This window comes from Hemiscyllium ocellatum, chromosome 23 (genome assembly GCF_020745735.1).
Source record: "Hemiscyllium ocellatum isolate sHemOce1 chromosome 23, sHemOce1.pat.X.cur, whole genome shotgun sequence".
Taxonomy (NCBI): domain Eukaryota; kingdom Metazoa; phylum Chordata; class Chondrichthyes; order Orectolobiformes; family Hemiscylliidae; genus Hemiscyllium; species Hemiscyllium ocellatum.
Genome location: NC_083423.1, coordinates 16,657,126 through 16,684,272, shown reverse-complemented (window position 1 = coordinate 16,684,272; position 27,147 = coordinate 16,657,126). Strand labels below are relative to the sequence as shown.

Sequence of the window (27,147 nt, the reverse complement as noted above, 5' to 3'; positions counted from 1 at the left end):
AAGAAAATTACTTAAGCAAAATATCAAGCCTTCATTCAGGTTGTATCCTACACTATATACATTCATGACTGGTTCACTTTCTTGGTATGACATTCCTCAGTTCCAGCAGAGAAAGATATAGAACATAGAAACATAGAACATAGAAAAATACAGCGCAGTACAGGCACTTCGGACCTCGATGTTGCGCCGATCCAAGCCCAACTAAACTACACTAGCCCACTTTCCTCCATATGCCTATCCAATGCCCGTTTAAATGCCGATAAAGAGAGAGAGTCCACCACTGTTACTGGCAAGGCATTCCATGAACTCACGACTCGCTGAGTAAAGAATCTACCTCTAACATCAGTCCTATACCTACCACCCCTTAATTTAAAGCTATGCCCCCTTGTAATAGCTGACTCCATATGTGGAAAAAGGTTCTCATGGTCAACCCTATCTAAACTCCTAATCATCTTGTACACCTCTATCAAGTCACCCCTAAACCTTCTTTTCTCTAATGAAAACAGCCCCAAGTGCCTCAGCCTTTCCTCATATGATCTTCCTATCATACCAGGCAACATCCTGGTAAACCTCCTCTGCACCCGTTCCAGTGCCTCCATATCCTTCCTATAGTATGGCGACCAAAACTGCACACAATACTCCAGATGCAGCCGCACCAGAGTCTTGTACAACTGCAACATGACTTCAGGACTCCGGAACTCAATTCCTCTACCAATAAAAGCCAGTATGCCATATGCCTTCTTCATAGCACTATTTATCTGGGTGGCAACTTTCAGAGATCTGTGTACATGGACACCAAGGTCCCTCTGCTCATCCACACTACCAAGTAGCCTACCATTAGCCCAGTACTCCATCTTCTTGTTACTCTTACCAAAGTGAATCACTTCACACTTAGCTACATTGAACTCCATTTGCCACCCTTCTGCCCAGCTCTGCAACTTATCTATATCCCGCTGTAACCTGCCACATCCTTCCTCACTGTCAACAACTCCACCGATTTTCGTATCATCCGCAAACTTGCTCACCCAACCTTCTAGCCCCTCCTCGTCATTTATAAAAATGACAAACAGCAATGGTCCCAAAACAGATCCTTGCAGAACACCACTGGTAACTGCACTCCAAGATGAACTTTTACCATCAACTACTACCCTCTGTCTTCTTCCAGCCAGCCAATTCCTAATCCAAACCTCCAACTCACCCTCAATGCCATACCTCCGTATTTTTTGGAGTAGCCTACTATGGGGTACTTTATCGAACGCCTTACTAAAATCCATATACACCATATCTACCGCTTTACCCTCATCCACCTCCTTAGACATCTTCTCAAAGAATTCAATAAGGTTTGTGAGGCACGACCTGCCCTTCACAAAACCATGCTGACTATCCTTGATCACATTATTCCTATCCAGATGTTCATAAATCCTATCGCTTACAATTCTCTCTAAGACTTTGCCCACAACAGAGATAAGACTCACCGGCCTGTAGTTACTAGGGTTATCCCTACTCCCCTTTTTGAACAAGGGAACCACATTTGCTATCCTCCAGTCTTCTGGCACTATTCCTGTAGACAATGAGGACATAAAAATCAAGGCCAATGGCTCTGCAATCTCCTCCCTTGCTTCCCAGAGAATCCTAGGATAAATGCCATCAGTCCCAGGGGACTTATCTATATTCACCCTTTCCAGAATTTCCAACACCTCTTCCCTACATATCGCAAAGCCATCCATTCTAATTAATTGTGACTCAATATTCACATCGGCAACAATGTCCTGTTCCTGAGTGAATACTGACGAAAAGTATTCATTCAGTGTCTCCCCAATTTCTTCAGCCTCCACACGCAATTTCCCACTACTATCCTTGACTGGACCTACTCCTACCCTAATCATTCTTTTATTCCTGACATACCTATAGAAAGCCTTTGGGTTTTCCCTAATCCTACCAACCAAGGACTTTTCATGTCCCCTCCTTGCTGCTCTTAGCTCTCTCTTTAGATCCTTCCTGGCTACCTTATAACTCTCAATCGCCCCAATTGAACCTTCACGCCTCATCTTTACATAGGCCGCCCTCTTCCCTTTAACAAGGGATTCCAATTCCTTATAAAACCACGGCTCCCTCACACGACCGTTTCCTCCCATATTTATGTCACTTTTGGTTATTTCTGTAGATGCTGCACTGGTGTGTCAACATAATGTTATGAGTTTGTAGTCAAGTCTCTGAAGTGAGGTTTGAAACCACAAAATTCTGTCTAAGTGATACCACTAAGACAATACTGGCACCTTATAACTTAAGGTAAAAGCTCACTTCCATTTTAAATCTCACTTTTCTTTATGATAGTAGTGATAGATTTCTACCTGCTGAACACCTATACTGCATTTCTCAGAATTGAAATCTAGCAATATAGGCCGTATGAAGATGGGAATCTCAGAATCACAGAATATTAGAGACATTTGGCCCATCCTGCCTTTGCTGGCTCTTTAAGTAATCTATTTAATTAGTCCAATTCTGCTGCCTTTTCCACATGACATTGTAATTTAGTTTTATTCAAATTTTGATTCAGTTGATGAATATTTAAAGTAATTGGCAAAGCCTATTAATCAACATCACAGACATAAATTGATAAGGCATTATTACACAGAGAAAATGACCATGCTTCCTTACTAGTTCCCCCTTGTCGCCCTTGTATCCTTGGGGTCCAGAAATGACTTGTGGGTCACCCTAAAGGAAATAAATAGGAATCATAATGTAGAAAGTGCCCAACGTGTGAAATATATTGAACAGATTACCTAAAGCACTTTAAAAGGCAATTGGATTACTATTTGAAGTGGACTAAAGGGTAATAGGATCAAAATTGGTTTGGGGTTACTCATGTTGAGTAAGACATTGGCAAAGGCTTCTTAGGCTACCTGCCTATTTCTTCACTGTTATTGTATTATAAAACCAAATTTGGAAACAGAAATAGTTACCTTATCACCTTTAATTCCTGGTAACCCATTATCTCCCTGAAATGCAAGCAAAAACACAGTCAGTTTTCACTTTCAGTAATTATCTGGTTGCTCTGAGCTAGAGAATATGGAAATTATTTATGTCACAGTTCATGTGGAAAAAAAATGATAATAATCATTCATAAAAAGAGAGGCATTGGTTCAAATCCCATCAGCTGCGGAGGTGCTTCATATACATTTGTACAAGTTGATTAAACACATCTAAAAGAAGCTGGAGAAAACCAAGGAGAAATTACTTCAACCTGCAATGCACCACCTAAAGGGTGGTGGAAGCAATGTTAATGTTACTTCCAAAGGAGAATTAGATAAATATATGAAAATGAAACATTTTCAAGAAAATTGGGAAAACTCATAGAACATGGAACAAATTACATTGCTTATTTGAAAGAGTTGGCATTGACATGACAGGCCAAGTGGTCTTCTACTATTTTATATGATTCTATTAATTAAATGCCATCCATTATTTCACCAGTCTACTGAACTTTGTACCTTTTCTCCTTTCAGACCGGGTAATCCTTTCAGACCCTGTCAAGAGAATGGAGAAAGCACTTTTTAAAAATTAATTGGTCTCTATTAATGATGAAATGAAAGAGTGATGGGAGCTTCCATCTGACTAATCAGTAGACAAATAAAATTCAGTAAGGCACTCTCAGAAACTATACACAGAGCTTCTGTGACAGATAAAATTTTAATATTCAACACTTAAATAAGCATGAGCCTTCCAAAGATTTAACATCATAATTTTGTTGGGTTTTTAAATCATACTGAAACATTTTCCCCAGCTTAGCTTACTTCCATCTCCTCTGAAGGTTTTGACTCATACTGAGCAAAGTTTCATAGCCAAGAGATAACAGGAAAGGGAGACAGTAGCAAATGCAGTTTATAGCTTTAACATGTTATTTCTTTCACTACAGGCAGCATGGTGGCCCAGTGGTTAGTACTGCTGTCTCACAGTGCAAGAGACCCAGGTTTTATTCCAGCCTCGGGCCACTGTCTTTGTGGAATTTGCACTTTCTCCCTGTGTCTGCGTAGGTTTCCTCCGGGTGCTCCAGTTTACTTTCACAATCCAAAGATGTGCAGGTCAAGTGAATTGACCATGTTAGATTGCCCATAGTGTTAGGTACATTAGTCAGAGAGGAAATGTAGCGGAATGGACCTAGGTGGCTTACTCTCTGGTGGATTGGTGTAGACTTGTTGGGCTGAAAGGCCTGTTTCTATACTGTAGGGAATCTAATCTAATCTAATCTAGAGATCTACGGAGACCAATATTGAATATCTCAAGTCGCTGTTATTAATAATCAAGAAATGCATGTGGAGCAAAGATTTACTTACCAGGTAGTGTCATATTGGTAGAGCTCAATAGTTGCATGTAGCCAGCAAACCAAAGCACCTCTCTGTCTGAAGGAACTTATGGGAAATGAAGACGTGCAGGATCTCATCTAGGATGGAGGTTTTTTACACTAACAATATACTACTGAACTTCACATGTGTTATTTATGTAGTGGGGCTTGGAGGGTGGTGAAGCACAGGTTCTTAAGAAGCTAAAGGGACAGAAATCAATTAAACCCCTCTACCTCATACTGTTAGAATTAACAAATTAAATTCAAGGCAGTTCAACAAATAAAGGAGGAAATACCAGAAGTATTCAAAGTTATTTTGACAAATTGATTTGAACTAGGAGATTTAAAATGGGCATATGTGTCTTGCTTATTCAGCAAGGGAAATGAAGCCATACCTTCTAGCTACAGTTATATTAATGTGATCATTGATCAGAAACTTATGGGACCCAGAGTGAGGACAAACCAGTAGAACACTAGATAAATAAATCCTGAGAAAAGACTACTAAGACAGATTTAGAATAGATGAATTTTGCCTTAACAGCTAACTTTATGTGAAGCAAGTAGGTGAAAACATAGCAGTAGCTCAAACCCACAACCTTTCAAACATTCTTGATATGAAGGATATGCCAGGCAATTGGAATGTGGCTCTGTAACACTCCTATCTCTGTGTCAATATTCTTATTAAATTCCTTACCAAGTGCCATAATACATGCTACAGTGGAATGATATCTATCGAGTTGCTGGTTTTGGACTGGGTTAGACAAAGTCAAAAATCACACAATACCAGGTTATAGTCCAACAGTTTTATTTTTATTCACAAGCTTTTGGAGTGATGCTCCTTCGTCAGGTACAGTGAGAGAGGGGACATCAACACAGAGTTTATAGGCAGAGAGATCAAAGGATCATACAATTGGCATAAGTGAAATCAACAAAACCCAAAATGGCTGATGGAGAACTCTGTCAGAAAGGGGATGCAAGTTTCAATTGATTAAGATGTAAATTCAGAATCTGTTTCAAGTCACTGCCCTGAGATTATTAAAAGTTTTATCAGAATCTGCCTAACTTTCCAAACTTCAATCAGGCGGAGATACAAAAGGTGACATCTCAGGTCAGAGACTGAATTGTAAGTGTGAAGCCTTGTTCAGAATCAGTCTCAGAGTTTTAAATCAGACTGGTCTTATTCTGAAAGCAGGAACATATGAACTGCCACATTGACTGACTGTGACTACAAATTGTGTTTTTTGAACAAATTGAATGTATCTGCAAATAAACAAACATCTTGAATGAAATGATTCACCGCACAGATTTATATATGTGTGTGTGTGTGTGTGTGTGTGTGTGTGTGTGTGTATGCTTGAGAGAGTGTGTGTGAGTATGAAAGAGTTTAAATGCGTGAGAGAGCATGTGACAGCATCACTTTGATAAATTGTTATGACCTCTCTACCCTAATTAGTTTGTACAGTTTTGGATTGCTTATTACACTCTCTCTCACTCTCACTCTCACTCTCACACACATACGCACACACTCTTTCTCCTACAAACACACCCACACACTCACAAAGACCTTCTCACACACACACCTGCACACATACTCTTTAACACTCGCACACACTGTCTCTCTCAAGCACAGGCGTGCACGCGCACACGTGCCCATATAAATCTATGGGGTGAATCATTTCATCCAAGATGTTTGTTTATTTGCAGATACATTCTATTTTGTTCAAAAAACACACGATTTGTGTCTTTTGTCAGTCAGTCAGAGTGGCATTTTATAAGTTCCTGCTTTCAGAATAAGTCCAGTCTGATTTAAAACTCAGGGACAGATTCTGAACAAAGCCTCACACCTACAATTCAGTCTGACCTGAGATATCATCATTTGTATCTCTGATTGAAGTTTGGAATGTTAGGCAGACTCTGATAAAACCTTTAATAATCTTGGGGCAATGACTTGAAACAGATTCTGAATTTATATCTTAATCAATTGAAACTTGTATCTCCTTCCTAACAGAATTCTCCATCAGCCACTTTAGGTTTATTCACTTCGCTTACACCAATTATATGATCCTTGATCTCTCTGCCTAAAAACTCTGTCAGTGTTCCCTCTCTCACTGCACCTGATGAAGAAGTGTTGCTCTGAAAGCTTGTGATTTTAAATAAATCTGTGGGACTATAACCTGGTGTCGTGTGATATTTCACTTTGGATAAACTTGAAGGAGTCAGTGCATTGTGACCGGAGGGTGCTGATTATTACAGCAGGGAGAATTGTTGAAACAAAAAAAAACAACACAAATATAAGTTAGCATGCAACTTCTGAAAGAATGTTGTTTTGAGACAGTTCTACCCATGTTGATTGGTCAGCCACATTCCAACAACTTACCGTGAGACCCGGGCCTCCAATTGATCCAGGAGCACCGTTAACTCCCTAGAAAAGTTTTTTAAAAGAATGACCATTAGATTTTTATCTATAGTGTAATTGATAGTGTGAATATTTATACATATTCCTTCTGTTCATGCAGCATTCCAGATGTGTAATATTTATTGACAATAAGTTTCTGACATGACTAGTGTGGGACATTCCAATTTGGACAGACTGCTGAAGAGAGAGTTTGATGAGCCAGGGTGTCTGCTGAAGTTGATAACATTTTTGTCCTTTCTTTTTACTCAATCTCAGACTAGAAATATTGCATTATTAAATCAGGTTCAAACAAGAAAATGAATTATAAAAGTGAATAGAGACTACTACTTTCATCAAGAGCAGATGGTTTCTGTCCTTAATAATGTCCTTCAAAGCAGCTGACAATGTTATCTCAATTTCACAGTAACTTAAGCTTGACTTATAATAAATGAAATAAAAACAAAGTGCTGGAAAAACCCAGCATAGAGAGAAGCAGAGTTAACATTTTGTGTCTGATATAACTCCCCTTCAGATCAATTTAATTTGGCTAAGTTGCTTTGTACAATGAAAATCCAGATCATAACAACATTCTCATTTGAGAAAGAGGTGGATGGAGAGAAAAAAAGGAACGAAGGCAAAAACTAAGCGAAAGGGCTGAATAATGTGTTTTTGAGAAATGAGCCTAAACGCAGGAGACACTTCTGCTTGGAAGTGGGGATTTCACATTTTCTCACATGATTCTGTCTTCCTCAGCTCATTGCATTCGCACTCACAGGTAACATGGCAAATTGTATGGGCAAGTGGACAGGAGGTTCTGCACCCTGCAGGATCTTCCAGGTGCCATATTTAAAGGTCACGTGGACAGCACTTCACTCTTTCCAACCCAGCTGCATTACTCAATCTTGAGCTAGCTACATCTACAAACATCCACCAACCTTCGAAATGTCAGAGATCTGACAAAAAGCAGCACTTTAGTCACACCTCCCTAGAGTTATCTTGAAGTACCCAGGAAAAGGGAAACTCTTTCCCAAGAGATGACAACAGGAGGCCATTCTGGCTGACAAGGGCAGCTTGGACAGAGATAGCTACTGGGTGTTTCAAGAGTACCTGGCTCCTGTACTACAAGAGGATGAATAATCTGCTGTCCCTGTCAGAGTATATACTATCTATTTATTTGATGCTTTACGCCCTATGAGTGTGAATTAATACTGTAAGGTTACCACTACAGAGGACTGTCAGATACAAGATTGGATGCCTGGCACCTCCATCACATGCCTCAACGTGATCAATGTTTGTTACTTCATTGCAGCTACCACAGTGGTACTGCCTCTTACACATCTGCCAGGATTCACTTTAAAACAGAAGAGGAGCTACAACACTGAGACACCATCAGTTCATTAACCTTTCTTCACAATTAGCAGACCAATCACATCTAATAGCTTTTCCCCAGAGGCTTGCAAGTGACAAGGACACAACCACAAAATGTGGTTTTGGAATGAACACCTCCTGGATACATCAAGCACGCTTTCATACAATTATTTATTGCTTTTTATCAACTGTAATTCTTTGATCACATTTAATCACCTTTCATCCAAAACTCTTTAACTCTTAAGTTCCTACACACCATATCTTTCATACTGGTAATGTGCACAGCTCTGGGGGTTGACATCTCTGTAAGAATACAGGCAGAATGCTCATGTACCCATGTTAATGTCTCTTGACGCTTTTCATCTTCCACCAGAGAAGAACCTGCATAATAAGGGTGAATATGTACAGACATGGGATTGATACTTGACATAAGGCTCCTGTCCCCATTCGAAGTACAGGTTGCTGAGCTAGCAAGGAGAATGCTAACAAGGAGAATGCCTGTGTTAAAGGATGAATTGATATCATCTGGTGAGATAGCCTCTAATTTTGCTAGTCTTATTTATATGTCAAGCATTAATGTCGAAATTAAAGCTCATAATGCAAACATATCTTTGTGTTTTTGCCTGAAATCTCTGAACAAAAAGAAGATCCATTGTTCAAGACCCATCTCTACCAACCCCACAACCAATCCTCGGGGGAAGAAAAATTATGAATCTCAGAGGATGGACTGTCAAGTCCTTCCTTCCCACCTTCCACCAGCACAAACACACTCACCTCAATGGGTAATCCAACAAGATTTTGTTCAGCATCGCAATCTGGTGGGTGCAACACTAATATGGGCCATAGCTAAAGGAGGAACAAAATGGCCCATATCAGATGGACTCTCAGGGGAATGTAGCATGAACAACCAAGATTCTGGTACCGAGAATGGCTCTAATGTAGTGAGGAATACGTCAGGTTCCAAGCAATCGATTGTGATAGGGGACTTTCTAGTGAGAAGCATAGACAGACATTTCTGCAGCTAGCAGCAAAAAATCAGAATGGTGTGTTGCCTCCCTGGATATCTCAGAGAAGGTGCAGAATGTTCTCAATGGGTAAAGGGACCAGCAGGATGTTGTTGAACACATTGGAACTAACGACACAGGAAGGGAAAAGGATGAGATTCTGAAGGGAGACTATAGAAAGTTAGGCAGTAATTTAAAAAGGACCTTCAAAAAGTCTGGGCAGGCCTGAAGATAGTTAGAGATAGAGTTAAAGCGAGAGTTGGAGGAAGAACAAGAGAGGGAGAACCAAATCACAGAATCTCAGTATCTTACCCTACGACCAGGAATGCCTAGGCTCCCTCTTGGTCCTCGGGCCCCCAATCCAATGTCACCCTGTTATAAACAATCATAAAACAACACCCCTGTGACAACTTTAATTACAAAATAACAAAGTATAACTAAAAATGTTTTCATTAATCAAGTGTAAAATATGACAATGTTAAAAATTCTTCACTCTGAATTTGATAGCACATGAAAGTACATGGTCTGTCTAGCTTGAACTTCGGGCCTAGAATTGAATCATACAACCGGTTACATGCTCACATCTATTTGAGTAACCATAATATTTTACATGCCTTGTTTAGTCATATCTGCATATTGCCTCTTATCAGTATAGGAGAAAGTGAGGACTGCAGATGCTGGAGATCAGAGCTGAAAAAGTGTTGCTGGAAAAGCGCAGCAGGTCAGGTAGCATTCAAGGAGCAGGAGAATCGACGTTTCGGGCATAAGCCCTTCTTCAGGAGTGAAAAAGGGCTTATGCCCGAAATGTCGATTCTCCTGGTCCTTGGATGCTGCCTGACCTGCTGCGCTTTTCCAGCAACACATTTTTCAGCTTTTATCAATATATCAATATTATGTCTTAAAAGCACCGAATTGGCTCAACTTTCATGTGCATAAAACAAAAATAAACTACAACTCAATGAGGAAGTAGTGATCTGCAGTGAAAATCAAGAAATAATGGATCAAATACAGACAGCCGAGCAAGCAACAGCAATGACTACAAAGCAAGACATAAAGTGAATTTAAATTGGTTGAATTTAATTTACCTTCGATCCTTTATTGCCAGTTTTCCCTGGAAGACCCTGAAAGTTAGAAAGGAAGACAAAATGTTTTCAGTGTGAGAAATAGATACTGCAGGCACAGATGCTCATTTGGTTAACTGATGTAGCATCATAAAGATCTACCCAGATTTCCTGAGGATATACTGAGTTGCTGGCTACTACAAGTGGCCCATCACAATGTGCTCTGAGCTATAGCCCATGTTATTGTGTCTGCTGTGCACAATGGGACATATCAACATGGAGCTATTATGACACCGCACAGATCAACTGGGGGAAGTGATTTCTGCTCAGCATAGGTCCAGGCAGTAACTTGGTTTTCAATTTATTTTTTTAAAAATGCAGAAGGAAGCTGAACCCTGCTGCCCTGTTATTTAAAGAGTAACATACTGCTGGACTGTTAGATTTTTGGACCATTTCCATTGTAAAGTACCTGAAAGTTTTCTGGAAGTGTTTTGATAAGTCCCTGCATTTGACAGAGAGAGTGAGTTTCTGCATCTTTGTGATGAATGGAGATACGTAGGTGACCTGCGACACAAAAGAAGGGAGAAGAATGGAGACAGCAGTGCCAGTGCCTGTAGTTCTGCAGGATGACGGAGAAATGGAGCAGAGGTGTGGAGATGGCAGACACTGTACTATCTCCTTTGTCAAGTTGGAGCCACTCCTTGTCAGTGAAAGAAGGCTGTCCGGCAGTGCAAGCAATGCACTCAGTGTCATGATGTGCAACCCCATTAAGATCTCCTTCCATTTAGCTGGTAAATGAGCCACTTTTCTGCACAGCCTGGTTAAAGCCCACACATGTTGGTTTAATGTGCCCATGATAGAAGCCTTCAAGTTAAGTTTAGTGCCATGTCTAAGTTGGTGGCTATGAGTGTCAGACTAAGTGATGAACCCTCATCAATAGTACTATACTTTTCCTCTCTTGGGGGTTGACAATTGACAGCTGTTGAACATCTGAAAGCAGGAACTCAGAGGGAAGGTTGACTTGACAGAAAGTGTCCAGGTGGAAAGTAGAAGTTACATGGTCACACATACCGAACACTATATAAAACAACAAAAAAAAAGGCATCTAGATTTGTGTGTGTAGGGGGTTGAGAAGGGGCATGAGGCAGGAGCACGCAATCACCCTCAATTCCCTTAGAATGTCTAATGCTGCAGCCCTTTGAGAAGCCAGCACCATGATACAGAGAATTATGTCTTCAGTATGGCTCAGGAGATTTACGTGTTCCTGTTCTCTGCTGGTCCTGGTCTATTCTTTTCAATTGTGTGACAAAATGTCAGTGATTGTGTACAGTTACACTGTGATGTGCCTTCCGTAGTTGAATAGCTAGAGATTTATGGAGGCAGTGAGAATGACAGCATTGGTAGCTGCATGAGGATGAAACAGATTATCTGGATGTTAGGAATGAATCCTGATTGCCTGAATATGCTGCTGGGTGAAGGATCAAAGTTGCACATTTCACAGGATGAAAAACTCATGGAACAGCGGGTAGACAATATCATGTAAAGATGTTGTTTTCACTGGTCTGACCACTGGTAGGAGGTCATTAGATCTCTTGGGATTCTGCTGCCAGATTCTTGGAGCAAAACTCCCATGAGTTGTGACTGGTTAATTTTTCGACCTTCTTGGTCATCTGCCGTGTGACTGTGGCATCTCTCTTCATGTTTATCTCCACTACTAATATATCCAATAATGTATTCATCGCTATGGATCCCACCGATTTGTCTTGTCTTCAGTTTCCAAAAACTTACATTGCAGCAAAACTGTTGTGAAGCTGCCCTTTAGGAATCAGCCTGCCTTTACAAAGAGCAGGCTGTCTGTCCTACATGACTGACAAAATAATGCTGCCCTGTCCTCCTGTTATACACCAAATTCACTTTCAGCATAAGAAGAAGAGCTGAATACATAACAGACAGCAGATTTCCTGATGAAACTTCAATTCTGCTGCTCCTCAGATGCTGCCTGATCTGCTGTGCTTTTCCAGCACCACTAACTCGACTCTGATCTCCAGCATCTCCAGTTCTTACTTTCTCCACATAACAGACAGCATCACAATCATTGAGATGAGGTGGAACACAAATTTGTGACATCTTGTGCTTGAAAATCAGGGCAAGTTCATTTCTAGCCAGGAATTATCTAGGTTGATGGAAAGATAGTTACTGGGATGAATTAATAGTATTGTGTTGTATTGAACCAGGCAGAGCAACAATATTCAAGACTAATCTTGGATCTATCCTCATGTACCTGATCTCAGTTAACAATTGGATTGCTATAACTTCTCACATAAATAAGACAATTAAGCAATAATATTACGTACTCATAAATAAGTGAGGTGGAAGAATCGCAGTAGAAGAAATTGGCAATAGGCTTATATGCAAAGAAGGATGACTTTTGTAAAATATCAAAGGTTGTCGTAAATAAACCCACAACCGATCAAACACTTCTAATACGGAAGCAGCAGTGAACATATCATTATACTTGTGACAAATTGTGTCCTCCTTATTAATCTCTTTAGTCTGTAGAAATATCCTAGTGTAGATCCAAAAAGAACTGAATCAGTAACAAAGAATGCAGGTGACAACAAACTGGGGTTACAGGGAAGGACTGTAGTAAAAATGCAGGGAGTCATTAATAAGCTTGCAGATGGGGCAAATGAACTTCAATGTAGATAAATGTCAGTTAGTATATATATTATTGAGGCCATACTTGCCTTGGAAAATAAATGTCTACAAGAATGTTAAAATCATACAACACCAGGTTATAGTCCAACAGGTTTATTTGGAAATATTAGCTTTCAGAGTGCTGCTCCTTCATTAAGTAACTAGTGGGGAGGATCATAAGATACAGAATTTATAGCAAAATATCACAGTTTCATGCAATTAAAGTGATATATTGAACAAACCTAGATTGCTGTTAAGTCTTTCATCTTTTAGAATGGGTTGCAGGTTTCGGTTCATTAATGTGTAAATTCCAGAACTTCTTTTAAGTTACATTCTTGAGTTAACTCAAGATTTTATTTTTAAAAAGTAACATCTCAGCTCAGATAATGTATTAATTGTCTAAGGTTAGAGTCTGTCTGTATTCCAATCTCGAGTCGGACTGGTTCTATTTCCAAAGAAGGAATTTATAAAATGTTACATGGATTGACTGCCTGCATTGACTGCAGGTTGCGTGCTTTTTGAGCAAAAATAGAATGTACCTGCAAATACAATTCTGCAATTCCAAATTCACCCCATTGACTTGTGTGTGTATGTGTGTGTGTGTGGGTGCACATACGCACACACACGTACATGTGAGGGGAAGACAGAGAGAGTGTGGTTATGAGTGCGCATGAGAGAGTGTGTGTTTGCGTATGTGCATGCTTGGTAGAGAGTGTATGTGAGTGTGATGGAGTATAAGCCTGTTGAGGGTGTGTGTGGGTGTGAATGTGGGGGTTGTATGTGTGTGTATCCGAGAGAAAATGTGTGTATGAGAGAGGTCTGTGTGAGAATGTATCACGTCGTGGGGTCATTAATTGTAATTAGCGTGACATGAACCCAAGGGCCTGGTTGAGGCCATCCCTGATTTGCAGATACATTCTATTTTTGCTCAAAAGCACACAACCTGCAGGCAGTCAATCCATATAACATTTTATAAAATCATACCTCAGAAATAGAACAAGTCTGACTCAAGATTGGGATACAGACAGACTCTAACCTCACCTTTAATATATTGTCTGAACTGAGATGTCACTTTTTAAAAATAAAACCTTAAGTTATTAGAATTCCTACAGTGTGAAAATAGGCCCTTTGGCCCAACAAGTCCACACCAACCCTCTGAAGAGTAACCCATTCCCCCTACCCTAATTTACCCCTGACTAATGCATCTCACCTATACTTCTCTGAACACTATGGGCAATTTAACATGGCTAATTTCACCTAACCTGCGCATCTTTGGATTGTGGGAGGAAATCCATGCAGACACAGGGAGAACGTGCAAACTCCACACAGACAGTCGCCCGAGGGTGGAATCAAATCTGGGTCCCTGGTGCTGCAAGGCAGCAACGCTAACCACTGAGTCATTGTGAGAATGTGACTTAAAAGAAGTTCTGGGATTTACACATTAATTAACCGAAACCTGCAACCCATTCTAAAAGATGAAAGACTTAACAGCAATCTAGATTTGTTCAATATATCATTTTAATTGCATGACACTGTGATCTTTTGCTTTAAATTCTATCCTGCCCCACTAGTTACCTGGTGAAGAAGCAATGCTCTGAAAGCTAACATTTCCAACTAAACCTGGTTTAGATTATAAACTAGTGTTGTGTGATTTTCCACCTCAGTCCAACACTGGCACCTCCACAGCATGGCTACAAGAATGTTTCAGGGGTTGGAGAGTTTCAGTTATAGTGAGAGGCTGAATAGGCTGGGCTGTTTTGCCTGGAGTGTTGGAGGCTGAGGGGTGACCTTATAGAGGTTTATAAAATCATGAGGGACATGGATAAGATAAATATACAAGGTCGTTTCCCTGGGGTGGGTGATCTATGACTCTATCACACTAAGTATGATTGATTGATTGATTGATTTGTTTATTGTCACGTATATCAAAGTACAGTCAAAAGCTTTGTTTAGGAGCTATAAAGGCAGATCATAGTAAGCAAGGATGTACAGATCAAAAAGACTTAGAGGCATATAGGTTGCATTGCACAGAGCGTGCACTAGGCGACATCAATGTTAGCAAGATCAACACTATTTGAGGCTAAGAGTCCATTCATCACTCCAATAACAGCTGGGAAAAAGCTGTTCCTGAACCTGCTGGTGCTGTGTTCATGCTTCTGTATCTTCTGTCTGACAGAAGAGGTTGTAGGAGATTATTAACAGAGTGTGATGGATCTTTGATGATGTTGGCAGTCTTTCCACAGCAACGAGCCATGTAAATGATGTCCATGGATGGGAGGTCGGCTTCCATCATGGTCTGATGTCCATGTGGACAGCACCTTGTGTAGTTTCTTATGGTTGTGGGCAGAGCAGTTGCCAAACCAGGCCGTTGTGCACCCAGACTGTATGCTTTCAATGGTGAATCTGTAGAATTTGGGGATGGTCCTTATGGACATGCCAAATTTCCTGAGCTGCCTGATGAAGAAGAGGCATTGTTGTGCCATCTTGACCAATGCATTGATGTGAGAAGTCCAAAACAGGTTGTTGGTTATTGTCACTCTGAGGAACTTGACACTCTCCACCCTCTCAACATCAGTTCTGTTGATGTAGATGGGAGTATGTTCTCTACCTTTCTTTCTGTGGTCAATGATCAGTTCTTTAGTTTTGCTGACTTTGAGACAGAGATTGTTTTCATTGCACCACATTACCAAGCCCTTTATCTTCCTTCTATATTTTGACTTCTCTTTGTTAAACGTCTGTCCTACTCTGTAGTGTCGTTGACGAACATTTGTGGATGGCGTTCATTTGGAATTTGGCAACACAGTCATGGGTGTACAGGGAGTACAGTAGGGGGCTGAGGGCACACCCTGGTGGGGGGGGGGGGGTGCTCTCGTACTGAGTATTATTGTGAAGGAGGTGCAGTTACCTATCTGCAATGATTTCTGTCTGTGGGTCAAAAAGCTGAGCATGCAGTAGCAGAGGGCAGAGCCGAGACCAAAGTCTCAGAGGTTTGAGATTAGTCTGGAGGGGATAATGGTGTTGAAGGTGGAGCTGTAGCCAATGAGCCAGAGTCTGACATAGGTGTCCCAGTTGTTGAGATGTTCCAGGGATGAGTGCAGGACTAGGGATATGGCATTGGCTGTTGACCTGTTATGTTGGTAGGCAAATTGTGAGGGATTAAGGCAGGCTGGGAGACTGGAGTTGATGTGGGCCATGACCAGTCTCTTGAAGCAGTTCATGATTATTGAGGTCGGAGCCACTGAGTGGTAGTCATTAAGGCACATTGCATGTACTCTCTTAGGTATGAGGATGATGTTGATCTTCCTGAAACAAGTGGGGACTTCACCTTGTAGGAAGGAAAGGTTGAAGATGCTGGTGAATAAGTTCAGCAGTTGATCTGTAAAGGATCTGTGCTTGGCCAGGGATCCTGTCTGAGCCTATTGTTTCCTTGGGTTGACTCCAAGAAAGACCGATCTGACATCTGCAGTGGTGACTGAGGGAACAGTTTTGTCTGGGGATGTCGAGGCCAGCGTTACATCACCGCTGACATTCCACTCAAACCAAGCATTGAAAGCTTTGAGTGCCTCAGGAAGGGATGTATCTTTGTTGTCTGTCTTGATTTGCTTTATTTTGTATCCCGTAATGTTGTTTGGGCCTTGTAATAGATGTTGGGTATCTGTTTGGTAGGTTTGGGCCTCTAACTTTGTCTAGTACTGCCTCTTGGCATCCCTGATGGCTTTGTGGAGGTCATATCTGGATTTCTCATTTTGGTCAGGGTCATCTGACTTGAATGTTCACCGTCTCATCCTCATTAGGTCTGGTTCATCCAAGGTTTATGGTTGGGGAACTCTTGGATTGACTTCTTTGGTACAAAGTCCTCCATGCATTTGCTAGTGAAGTCCGTGACAGTGGTGACATACTCATCTAGGTTTTCCGCTGAGTACTTGAATACCGTCCAGTCCACTAATTCCAAGCTGGTCCTCCACAGCCTTGGACCAGCATTTACTTTCTTTTATGAAGGGTCCTCTCATTTCAGCTTCTGCTTGTAAGCTAGGAGAAGGAACACAGAGCTGTAATCTGATTTTCTGAAGTGTGGGCGGGGGATGAAGCAGGTAGACATCTTTGATGGTTGTGTAGCAGTGGTCCAGAATGTTAGGGCAGGAGATGTGTTGGTGGTAATTTGGCAGCATTCTCTTGAGATTGGCCTGGTTGAAGTCGCCAGCTACAATGAATAGGGCTTTGAGGAATTTCATCCCTAGAGTATTTGAGGCAGTGTAAATCATGTCTAGGGCCAGATGAACAAGGGGATGCTGGGTACGTTTACAAAATCACAATATTTTGTGATGGTAGATAAAGCAATTTTTAAAAAAATTCTCAAGGATTAGAATTGAAAGCAAGGAGTTCTGTTAGACTTGAACAAAATTTTGATCAGATCCTACTTAGAGTACTGAAAAAGCTTCATGCACATAAAAAATCAATGTGAATGAAGGAAGAAATTTGATGTTATACCCATCAAGAAAGACTGAACATATTGGAATATTTTCTGTAGAAAGCATTGAGAAATGTTCTGATAGAGTTCTTCATGATTGCGAAAGGCATTGAAATGGTAGATGTAGATTAGGTGCTTTCACTTTACTCTTTAAAACATTATCTGTGTGGTGTTGTGAACTATGGAGAGACAAGTCCAAAAAGTTAACTCGTTTATGTTTAAAAATTCTGTGAATTGCAGAGAAAAAAGTATACTTGAGGAAAAAGAGCTCATTTGGTTTGAGATGCTGGGAAAGACAAGTTGGAGTAGGAACAAATGAGACTTGATTTGAGCATAGTGAGTACACGGGAGAGAAAGAGAATGCAGGAGATGAATAATGTTTTATCTTCCTTTATCAGAGACTTTTAAGTACAGATTTGCAGCAATATTTCTGGTTATTTCTGAGCAACTGCCATTTTACTATGTTTGATACTGGATGTCTAATAACTTTGATTCAACAACATGTTACTTCCAATGGTAATTAGTGAAACAAAGATTTGAGTAAGTGGTAATTGTTCAAAATTTTATTTGTTTCAACCAGTCTGCATTATCCATGGGTAGAATTTTCAGTTTAGCTTAATGAAGCTTGACAAACCCAATGTAAACAAACACAGGCACAAGCACATAATTTGCATGAATTAAAAGTTTTAAAAATACCAAAGCAGAAAATTCTTCCAGACAGAAAACTAGATTCTACAGCAAGGTACAGTAACATCAAACCATCCTACAGTTGAAGCTCCATAAAAAGAAAGGAATGCATCAATGGACAATAATTATAGATGTACCTAAAATAATCTAGCAGACAACTCCAATTACAATTTGGCTAATCAGAAATGATGGTGTTGTATGTGAGTATGGCTGAGTGCAGAGCTGAATTTTCCCCTCCAGAGATGGAACAGGAGGCAAGCCACCTTGTGAAATAGGGGTGAAAGTTGAGTCAACTGTCTTCTTTTCATTATGGTATACATATTTTAAAAGCACCTGTTCAGGCATGTTGATGACATTCCTTTGGACAGGTAGGACTTGAACCCAAGCTTTTTGGTCAAGTGGTACTGACATTACCACTACACCACAGGAGCCCAAACATTGATCCTGTCTGTTTACAACCTCACAGGTTCTCTTTACAGTTAGGAGAAAGTGAGGACTGCAGATGCTGGAGATCAGAGCTGAAAAATGTGTTGCTGGAAAAGCACACAGCTGGTCAGGCAGCATCCAAGGAGCAGGAGAATCGACGTTTCGGGCATAAGCCCTTCTTCAGGAACTCTCTTTATAGTTAGTTTAATCAACCTGTTCAGGCATGCTGTGATATGCCTCAGAAATGGATGGAATTTGAATTTTGATCTCCTGACTCAGAGGTAGCAACTTTACAAGTCCACTACAAGAGCCCACATCATGTTATATTCTCAGGAGTGGCACTATTATTGTATTGGCCACCTGCTAAATGGCATCAGGTGGCCAATTAAGGAGGCAAATTAAGGGCTACTCCCTGCTTGCACTGTAATTCTACCAGTGTTTAAAGAGGGAGCTGTGAGAGGAGGCAGTTAGGTAAGTACTAAAAGTCTGTAATGAAAGACAGGAAGACCTTCCTTTATGGTTTCAGCATGGTTCATGGAGGGAAATCTTTGTTGTAATGGTTGCTGTCCACTCTCCAGTCCCAGCAGCACCATTGGGTCCATGATCATTGATCGAGCTGGATTTGAAGACAAATGGTGGTACTCTAGTCTGTCAAGACCAGTGATGTAAATCTCAGCCTAGTATAAATACCTCCCCATTTCTCCCCTTTTTTTTAGCTTTGACAGAGAGTCAGCTAGACTCAAAATGTTAGCTCTTTTCTCTCCTTACAGATGCTGCCAGACCTGCTGAAATTTTCCAGCATTTTCTCTTTTGGTTTGAAGACCAGTGATGTGATTGTAGGATTGGGTTCAGGAAGGTGGGATTTAGCTGCACACACAGTTGGTGGGGGAAGACTGGGGGAAACATTGGAGAGAACTGTATTGTAGCATAGGCCTCTGTTGTGCACAGGGTGTCTGAGCAGGAAGGATTATCCTCAACTTGCAGATTGGCAGCAGGTTTCACCTGGCAGCCTACAAGTGGGCAGCCTTCACTACTGGTTAAATACCAGGGACAGCAAGAAGGAATGACTATGTCTCTTCTACTATTGGTATAATACAGGCAGAGGCAGGTAGATGATGAGCACAGCCCCACTGTCTACCACCTGATGTTAAGGCTCTTACCCCCTGTTTCCAGTTCCACCTGCGGTGTCCTAATATCCATCCCATGTCTGATGTAGAAATGCCTGATGCATGAATGGTTGAATTGGAAAATGCTGCTTCCTTTCCCAACAGATCTATCCTGCACCATTATCCTGATAGCCTTCTGGCTGAAGATGAGACACTTACCTGCCTGCCAGGTGGCCCCATATTTCCAGGTGGTCCAGGTGAACCATTCTTGCCTCTCCTACCTCGAACACCCTATTCAGAAAAAAATATGAATTTTATTCATTAGTTCACTGTTAATAATATTTATACAATAAAATAAATGAGTGACCATAATGAATACGGTCACTGTTGCTACATTATCATGAATCATACATGTCAGGAAGGTCCTAGTTTTGAACACTATTCTGCTCAGTTAGCTGATCTCAGCCCAGGGTAGGGAATAGGGGGCATTTGGCCACATCCTCCCAGCCACTTGGAAACTTAACCATCAGTTAGAGTTTAATTTCGGATTGTTATCCTGTTGTTTCAGCTAAAAAGATATCTATTTATGAATGTCAAGACTAGATCAGGATTAGCGATGCCCTCCCTCATGTATCTTTGAACAAAGTTAATTTCTGCGCCTTTGATTAAGATATCCAATTGCTGCTACTGCTTTTGGGGCACAGCCCAGAGTGAGTCAACACCTTCAAATAAATATGAGGAAACATGTAACAACACTGATAACTCACACTTTATGGTCATTGAATGCTTCCAATTTACTTTTTTTCTAAAACATTCAGTCACAGTGAATTATAACCATGAAGGGAAATCAGGTTGAACTTAATTATTTTAGGTTTGTTAAAAGCATTAAAATGGACAGTATTTATATGTTTGAGAGGCAGTTAATGTATTTCACATAAGGGGCTGAAGTATATTTTGGAAAGGCTAGAGTACTCACAGTTGGGATCAATCTATTCAGAAAGGACAGATTTGCTGAGATTAATGGTCTTATCTTGCTCACAAATATCTTGCATTTTAATTAATAATTCTTAATTTTAACAAAGTATAACTTTAAGCGAAACAGCTGAGATAATTTAGGGAAGTAGGAATGATAGCTTTGGCCCAAAGTATTCATATGGCACAATGGTAGTGTTCCTATCTCTGAGCCAGGAGACCTGGGTTCAAGTGCTACCTACTCCAGGCTAAGTAGAAAATTTCCAACAGAGTAGTCCCACTCCACATTTTAGAATAAATGACAGCAAATGCATTTTACAATTTAAGACTTTTACATATGAATTCTAATGGTTTAGTCCCCAGACCTGTGAGTGAAATTGTTCACAAAACAAGAGTTATGCAATAGATGAGCAGCCTTAAAGTTTGGTAATTGTCGTTAACTGTCTCACCAACAAGATTAATTGGATTTAAATGTAAGAGCAAAAATTGGTCATTTGGACATTTAAGCTTGCTCCACCATTTTAATAAGGTCATTGCTGATCTAATAATGGCCTCAATCCACTTTTTTGCCTGTCCCCAATAACCCTCAATTTCCCTGTTGAACAAGAATCAGTTTAAGTCAGCTTTAAATAAGTGTAATGACCCATCTCCATTGATCCCCACAGTAGAGAATTCCAAATACGAAACTGAATTTGAAATTCTCTCAAGCTTTGATTATAGTTCTTAGCGATCAAATCCTTTGCTATGAGGTTCTTAATTAAACCTGTCTCATTACATAGTAATAGTTCTACAATACTCTGTTCTCTCGTTATTGTGACAGTTATAGTTGAATGAAAAGTGTTACTTATATGTTATGGACATCATCTCTTGCAACAACAAAAAAGGGGGAAATAGTTAAGATATAAGTGGGTATGGCTGTTAGGGCTGGTGCCTGTGAGGGAAATTTGTTGAGATGTTCCAACGGACTGAGGACGGGCAGAATTATTACCTAAGAAACTATCCTCAATGTGCTCTATTACTTCATCCTCAAGGCTATCTTGTCATTTTGATTTGTCCAGTCTATAATCTATAAGAAAATTAAACTGCCTACAATTATTGGAGTACCATTTTTACAAATATTTCTTGAATGCTTCCCCCCACCGCATGAGTCAGTTTGTTTGTGTTTTCTTATCTCTACTTATCTCCTCTTCCTTTTATTATTCTTTTATGAGATGTGATTGTCACTCGCTAGGCCAGCATTTTTTGGCCATCCCTAATTGCCCTGGAGAGATGGTAGTGAGCTACCTTCTAAAAGTGCTGCAGTCCCTGGGGTGTAGGGCTAATTGGAAAGGAGTTCTGGGATGATTCAGCCACAGTGATGGACTAATTAAAATTGAAGGAAAATAGCCAAATTGCTTAATGGCTATTTTCAGAAGTTCTTGTTTTAAATTAATATAGGATAAGATGTGGATGATATGAACTAATTATTGTGGTCAAATGAATATCACAAATCACTTTGAAATTAGCAACATGCAGGTACTTGACAGATTAGAATGAACTGAAAACTAATACATTCCTGGGATAGTTGGCATCTTTTATGGAATTTGCAGAGACAGAGGACTGAATCTTCCTATTTTTTTGGCCAAGTGAGAGTTGTATTGAGCTTGATGGAGTGATTCTCGCTGTGGGGCTGAGTGAGTTTTCTTGCCATGTCTACCAAACTTGTCATTTGAATGATTGAGTCCTTGAAGCATGAATCACAATCTCTCTCTGCCCAAACTTCCCACTGTTAATAGAGGAACTCAACATCCTGTAGCATTCTGCATTAGACCAGTATCTCTTAGGACTGCACATTCTTTCACGGCCCATTGCATACCTGCACTGAGTTGTCATCTGCAAGCTATGCTATTTGGCTGTGTTATGCATCAGGAGAGACAAAAGAGAAAGGGAACGTGGTGCAATGCTTCTCGGACCTGGACCTAGACGTCTTGTTGACTGAGTGGTGGAGAGGAGAGGAGTTCTGTTCGTGGAGAACCAGCAATGGAGACCATGTCACCAGACCATGCCAATTTGGCTGGAGATCATCACCAAAATCAGTGCCATCCCCAGGGTGAGGAGAATTAGGCTACAATGCAAGAAGAAGGTCAATGATCTTTTGTGATCCACCAGAATAAATGTAATATTTTGCTCTCCGCGGCCTCTACCTGTGCCACTGCACAGTCCTCCCTCCAAAGTTTATGCTCTGACACCCTCGCTGTTTCATGCAACATCTTCCCTCACTTGCTCTCCTTACCTCCATCCTCCCATGCCATTAACTCTTTACCTTCATACTGCCTCCTCAGTCCGTTGGAAAATCTCAACAAATTTCCCTCACAGGCACCAGCCCGAACAGCCATACCCACTTATATCTTACCTATTTCCCCATTTTTTGTTGTTGCAAGAGATGATGTCCATAACAAATAAGTAACACTTGTCATCCAACTATAATTGTCACATTAACCAGGCAATGAACACCTCAACCAAGCAATACCTTCTATATTGATAGACCATCCTGCTAAGAACTAGCCCATCTCTCAAAAAGGAGAGCCCCATAAACTTCATGGACAAATATAGGGAAATATTGAAGCGATCATCATCAGTATTGCTTCCTGGATATCCCAGCAGCATGGACAACAAAGTATCACTATGGAGACAAAGGACCGACAGTGACCCAATCCGTACAGCATGGAGGCACATTTCGCTTGTGCATTGCCACACTGACTGGTGGCCTGACTGTGACTGATATATGGGAGACTGCTTTTAATGAACTGTGTTAGGCCCTCCGACAGACAGATACTCCCATCGACCTCACTGTGGACTACTCCCCTGTAATTTCACATTCATTGCAACACTTGCTGCAGATGCTGTGTGCTGACACGAACACTGAAGAAACGTGGTACAGATGCTAGAGTGATGTGGCACACTGATGTAAGGCAAGATAACTGCTGTAAAGCTACCTGCTTGTTTACCTGAATGTTATTGTAAATGCAAGGCACAGCAGACCAAGGCAAAGTATGTACGCTGAATTCATGTGGTTAAGTGACAGGTGAATAAATGCTGAGACAGCTAGGGAGCATCCATGGGAAACAGCCTGGTCCACTACTTTCTTTCTCCAGTACTACCACCCAATACAGCTATTCACAGCTGGTTGCTGGTTTGTCTCCCTAGACCAGCCTGTCCTTGCAGGGCATGGTGCCAGTGCATTGGAGGATACCAGGATGGTGGCAGTGACTCCCTAAAAGTAGAATGGCCAATGCCCATGGTGGAAGGTTGCTTCAGCTGGTGCGAATGTATTGTGCCCTGTTCTCCAGTTTGTAGACAACATTAATTTTTTTGAGCAAGTGGCGAGCTGAATCCCACCCCTAACCCACCAAGAACCCACTCTGGTTTCCATGTCAGGTTTTTGTGATGGTTAATTTGTAAGATAAGTTTGGAAAGATCAGAACCTGTAGCACGTTGGCTGTTAGCAAACCATTTGACAAGAAATAATTATTGTGATTTGGGAGCTGGTGAGAATCTTGCCACATCACTTGACAAAAGGGAGCAAGAGACGATATTGAGGTCGAATCAACCTCACCAAACATCTCGCCCGATTCTACCACTCATCTCACCATTCAAACCCTGGTAAAAGTGCACCCTATGTAACAAATAAATTAGTCATAGAACCTCAGCAGCTTCACTAAAGCTATTAAACAACTTCCTGAACTTTTTCATTAAGAAATATTTCATCTCTGCCTGAGAGAATTCAATGCTAAATTATCAGTTCTTGTTGATAACAGGAAGTGGTTGATGACTCAAAATGAAGAATCTCAAGGTACACCATTGAGGTATGTGCATTATGCAGTCAATAGGTTAAATGGTTTTCATTTCTCAACATACTGGCTGATGAGTGTATCAGCATGAAGGAATTAACGTGAGTCGCCTTGACAATTACATCAAGATAGTCTCATTAAAGACATTGTGACTTTTTCAACTTTGTGCAAAAATCTTTCCTCAAACTTAATTACTACATTTCCACCACATATCTGAATAATCAGTAAAATTCCCACAGTTAATCTTCAGGGACAAGCTTCTTGTAAAAGATTTTAAATTATAATAAAGGGACAACAATGGAACTTTTTCACAGTATAAGTTCTCTCCATGCATAAACTCTCATTAGCAGCTCATGGAATAGAAAACTAAGTTCGAAGTATTACTGCCTTTATCTAAAGGAAACCTTGATCAACATTTTCAGAGAATCCATGAAGAAACCATCATCTATGCCTCCAGAACAGTGCATTATGAAAACACTTAAGTAATCTTCCATTTTATTATTTTATTTTATATATCCTTGAATTATGCTTGGTTGTCTTTTGTGAATGGGGCTGAAAACAAAAGCTTTTGGGTTTAAAATAACAATAATTTAGATTACCTTGTTTAATTTTGCTCTGCTAAAGTGACTTCATTGTTAATAGATTGCTAAATCATTTGTTTAAGATACAAACAGGTTTCTGGGATCGATTATTTGCAAAGTCTGGGATTGGTTGCTGTAAGAGACTGGTTAGGACCGTGGAGTGGAGGCATTAATTTTATGAGGGTTAAAATGTTTCCTATGTTTTGGAGGTCCCAAGAAATCCAAATGCAGTTGACGGCATCCAGTGTCTGTGCAGGAGCATTAAACTATTTCACTACCTTCTGAGTGGAAGGGTGCACTGCTATTCTTTATGCTGGTGTCCTGAATGTGTGCCACATGCAGCAATACAACTGTTTTCCCAGCCATCAATCAGAACAGCAGGTATCATAGATAATGTTAATGTTTAATTTTGTTTTACATTGCAATTCTGACTATTCTCAGAAAGCAGATGGAGTAATCCGAAAAGCACCAAATTAATTTTGTTCCATCCCTGATTTCTTTCTCCTCCTCCACATTCAATTTATTCTCAATCTACTTTTGCTTGAAACTTATTCCTTACCTCCACAGTCTTGGCAAAGGACTAATATTTAAAAATACTTAAACAATAACATCTCCCTCAACCACTCCAGACACACCTTTAAATATGCATAATGCCTTTGAATTTGGACTGCTATCAAAGTTTTACACATCTCTCCTTCACCTCACTGTAAATGCAAGATCAAATCCTTTTTTTTTAAATTTTACCAGCACACAGTATGCTGGCTGTAGCCAGCCAGTTTGAAAGGCAGTCCCCAACTGAGGAGATTCTAATCTCCTGGTTAATCAAATTCTTACTTTGAGTTCATGCCAATTGTTCACAATAAAATTAACTCAACAGGCTATTAGCTAGAGTTAATTGGAGACAGTCACCTATCCATTCTGTGCATTGGTTACATGGTCTTGAAAAATTAGCATAAATTCGACAGTGTGAGTAGGACTTTGCAAGAATGGCAAGAGATCCACTTGGGCCAGTAAGGTGGAAAGCACATTGTTGGCCTGAATAGGAGGATTGAAAGGTTGCATAACCTAAATGACTCTACTAGGATCCAAATACTAGGAAACCTCCTCCCACAGACCATCACCTCATCAAGCTTTGATCATTGAGCTCAAACACATAAAATGACTTTATTATCAAATGTGTCTCTGAAGAGAAAGATTGATTGAAGGATGTATTGAGAAATGTTGTTTGACTGGATTGCACCATCAAAGGAAAGGTCCTTGATTTCCTCAATGGATTTTACAGGCTGCTAAATATTTTTAAGTGTTGTGATGATACAAAGATTCACTTAAACTTTATTCTTCTCTCCTGTTTCCGATAGAATTGCAGACACTTCTTGGTATCATTATTTATCAAAAAATCCATTGATAGGTTCACACACACGCAGTGAGAAAGACTGGAGAATGTGAAGACAGGTTCAAACAAAAAATTAAATGTGTAATTTGTTTTATTACTTACCTTTACTCCTGGGAGTCCTGGCACTCCTGGAGAACCTCTTGCACCTTGGATTCCTGGTATACCTGTATTACCTGGGATTCCTTGAATACCCTGAGCCCCTGGAGGGCCTGATATCCCTGGTTCTCCCTAATTTAAATAAATCACAACTTTACATTCACATAACATTTGAGAATTTTGTCTCACTCTGATCTCATAGAGTTTTTGATGTTAATTCATTTGGAATTTCCCGAAAAACCTGCACTAAAGAAGGACACTGTGTGTCAAACCAAAGTCTTGTTCATGGACAAAATAGTGCACTTTATTGCATAGAATTCCATTGCCAATACTCCATTGAATCCTGTTGGCATTAGGTATTGTTCATATAAAGATTTATGATTATTTTACAAAGCAAGATGATAAAATATGCGTATGTATTTAGCATAAAGCCTACAAACAAATGGGCCTTCATTATCATTAATTTCTTAAGTCAACTGAAAGAGGTTCACTCAGTGTAATATAGTGACTGATATTTATAAAGCCAAATATGGAAGTCATTCTTTGTTCAAAGTTTGTGAGAAGATTTGTAGCTCGGGTGCTTGTTGTTGTGGTTCTGTTCGCCAAGCTGGGACTTTGCGTTGCAGACATTTTGTCCCCTGTCTAGGTGACATCCTCAGTGCTTGGGAGCCTCCTGTGAAGTGCTTCTATGTTGTTTCCTCTGGCATTTATAGTGGTTTGT

General features: G+C 40.4%; 1 protein-coding gene across 1 annotated transcript in view; it reads right to left on the bottom strand.

The window, feature by feature from the left end:
- Nucleotides 1–27,147, bottom strand: part of LOC132826571 (collagen alpha-1(VII) chain-like) — a 248,660-nt gene that overhangs the window by 80,521 nt on the left and 140,992 nt on the right. The window contains exons 51-58 of the mRNA XM_060842528.1: nucleotides 26,433–26,558; nucleotides 19,774–19,845; nucleotides 10,195–10,230; nucleotides 9,422–9,481; nucleotides 6,720–6,764; nucleotides 3,492–3,527; nucleotides 2,964–2,999; nucleotides 2,659–2,715 (exon numbers count right to left, since the gene is read on the bottom strand). Of these exons, the coding sequence (XP_060698511.1) occupies nucleotides 2,659–2,715; nucleotides 2,964–2,999; nucleotides 3,492–3,527; nucleotides 6,720–6,764; nucleotides 9,422–9,481; nucleotides 10,195–10,230; nucleotides 19,774–19,845; nucleotides 26,433–26,558 (468 nt within the window). The remainder of the gene's footprint in view (nucleotides 1–2,658; nucleotides 2,716–2,963; nucleotides 3,000–3,491; nucleotides 3,528–6,719; nucleotides 6,765–9,421; nucleotides 9,482–10,194; nucleotides 10,231–19,773; nucleotides 19,846–26,432; nucleotides 26,559–27,147) is intronic.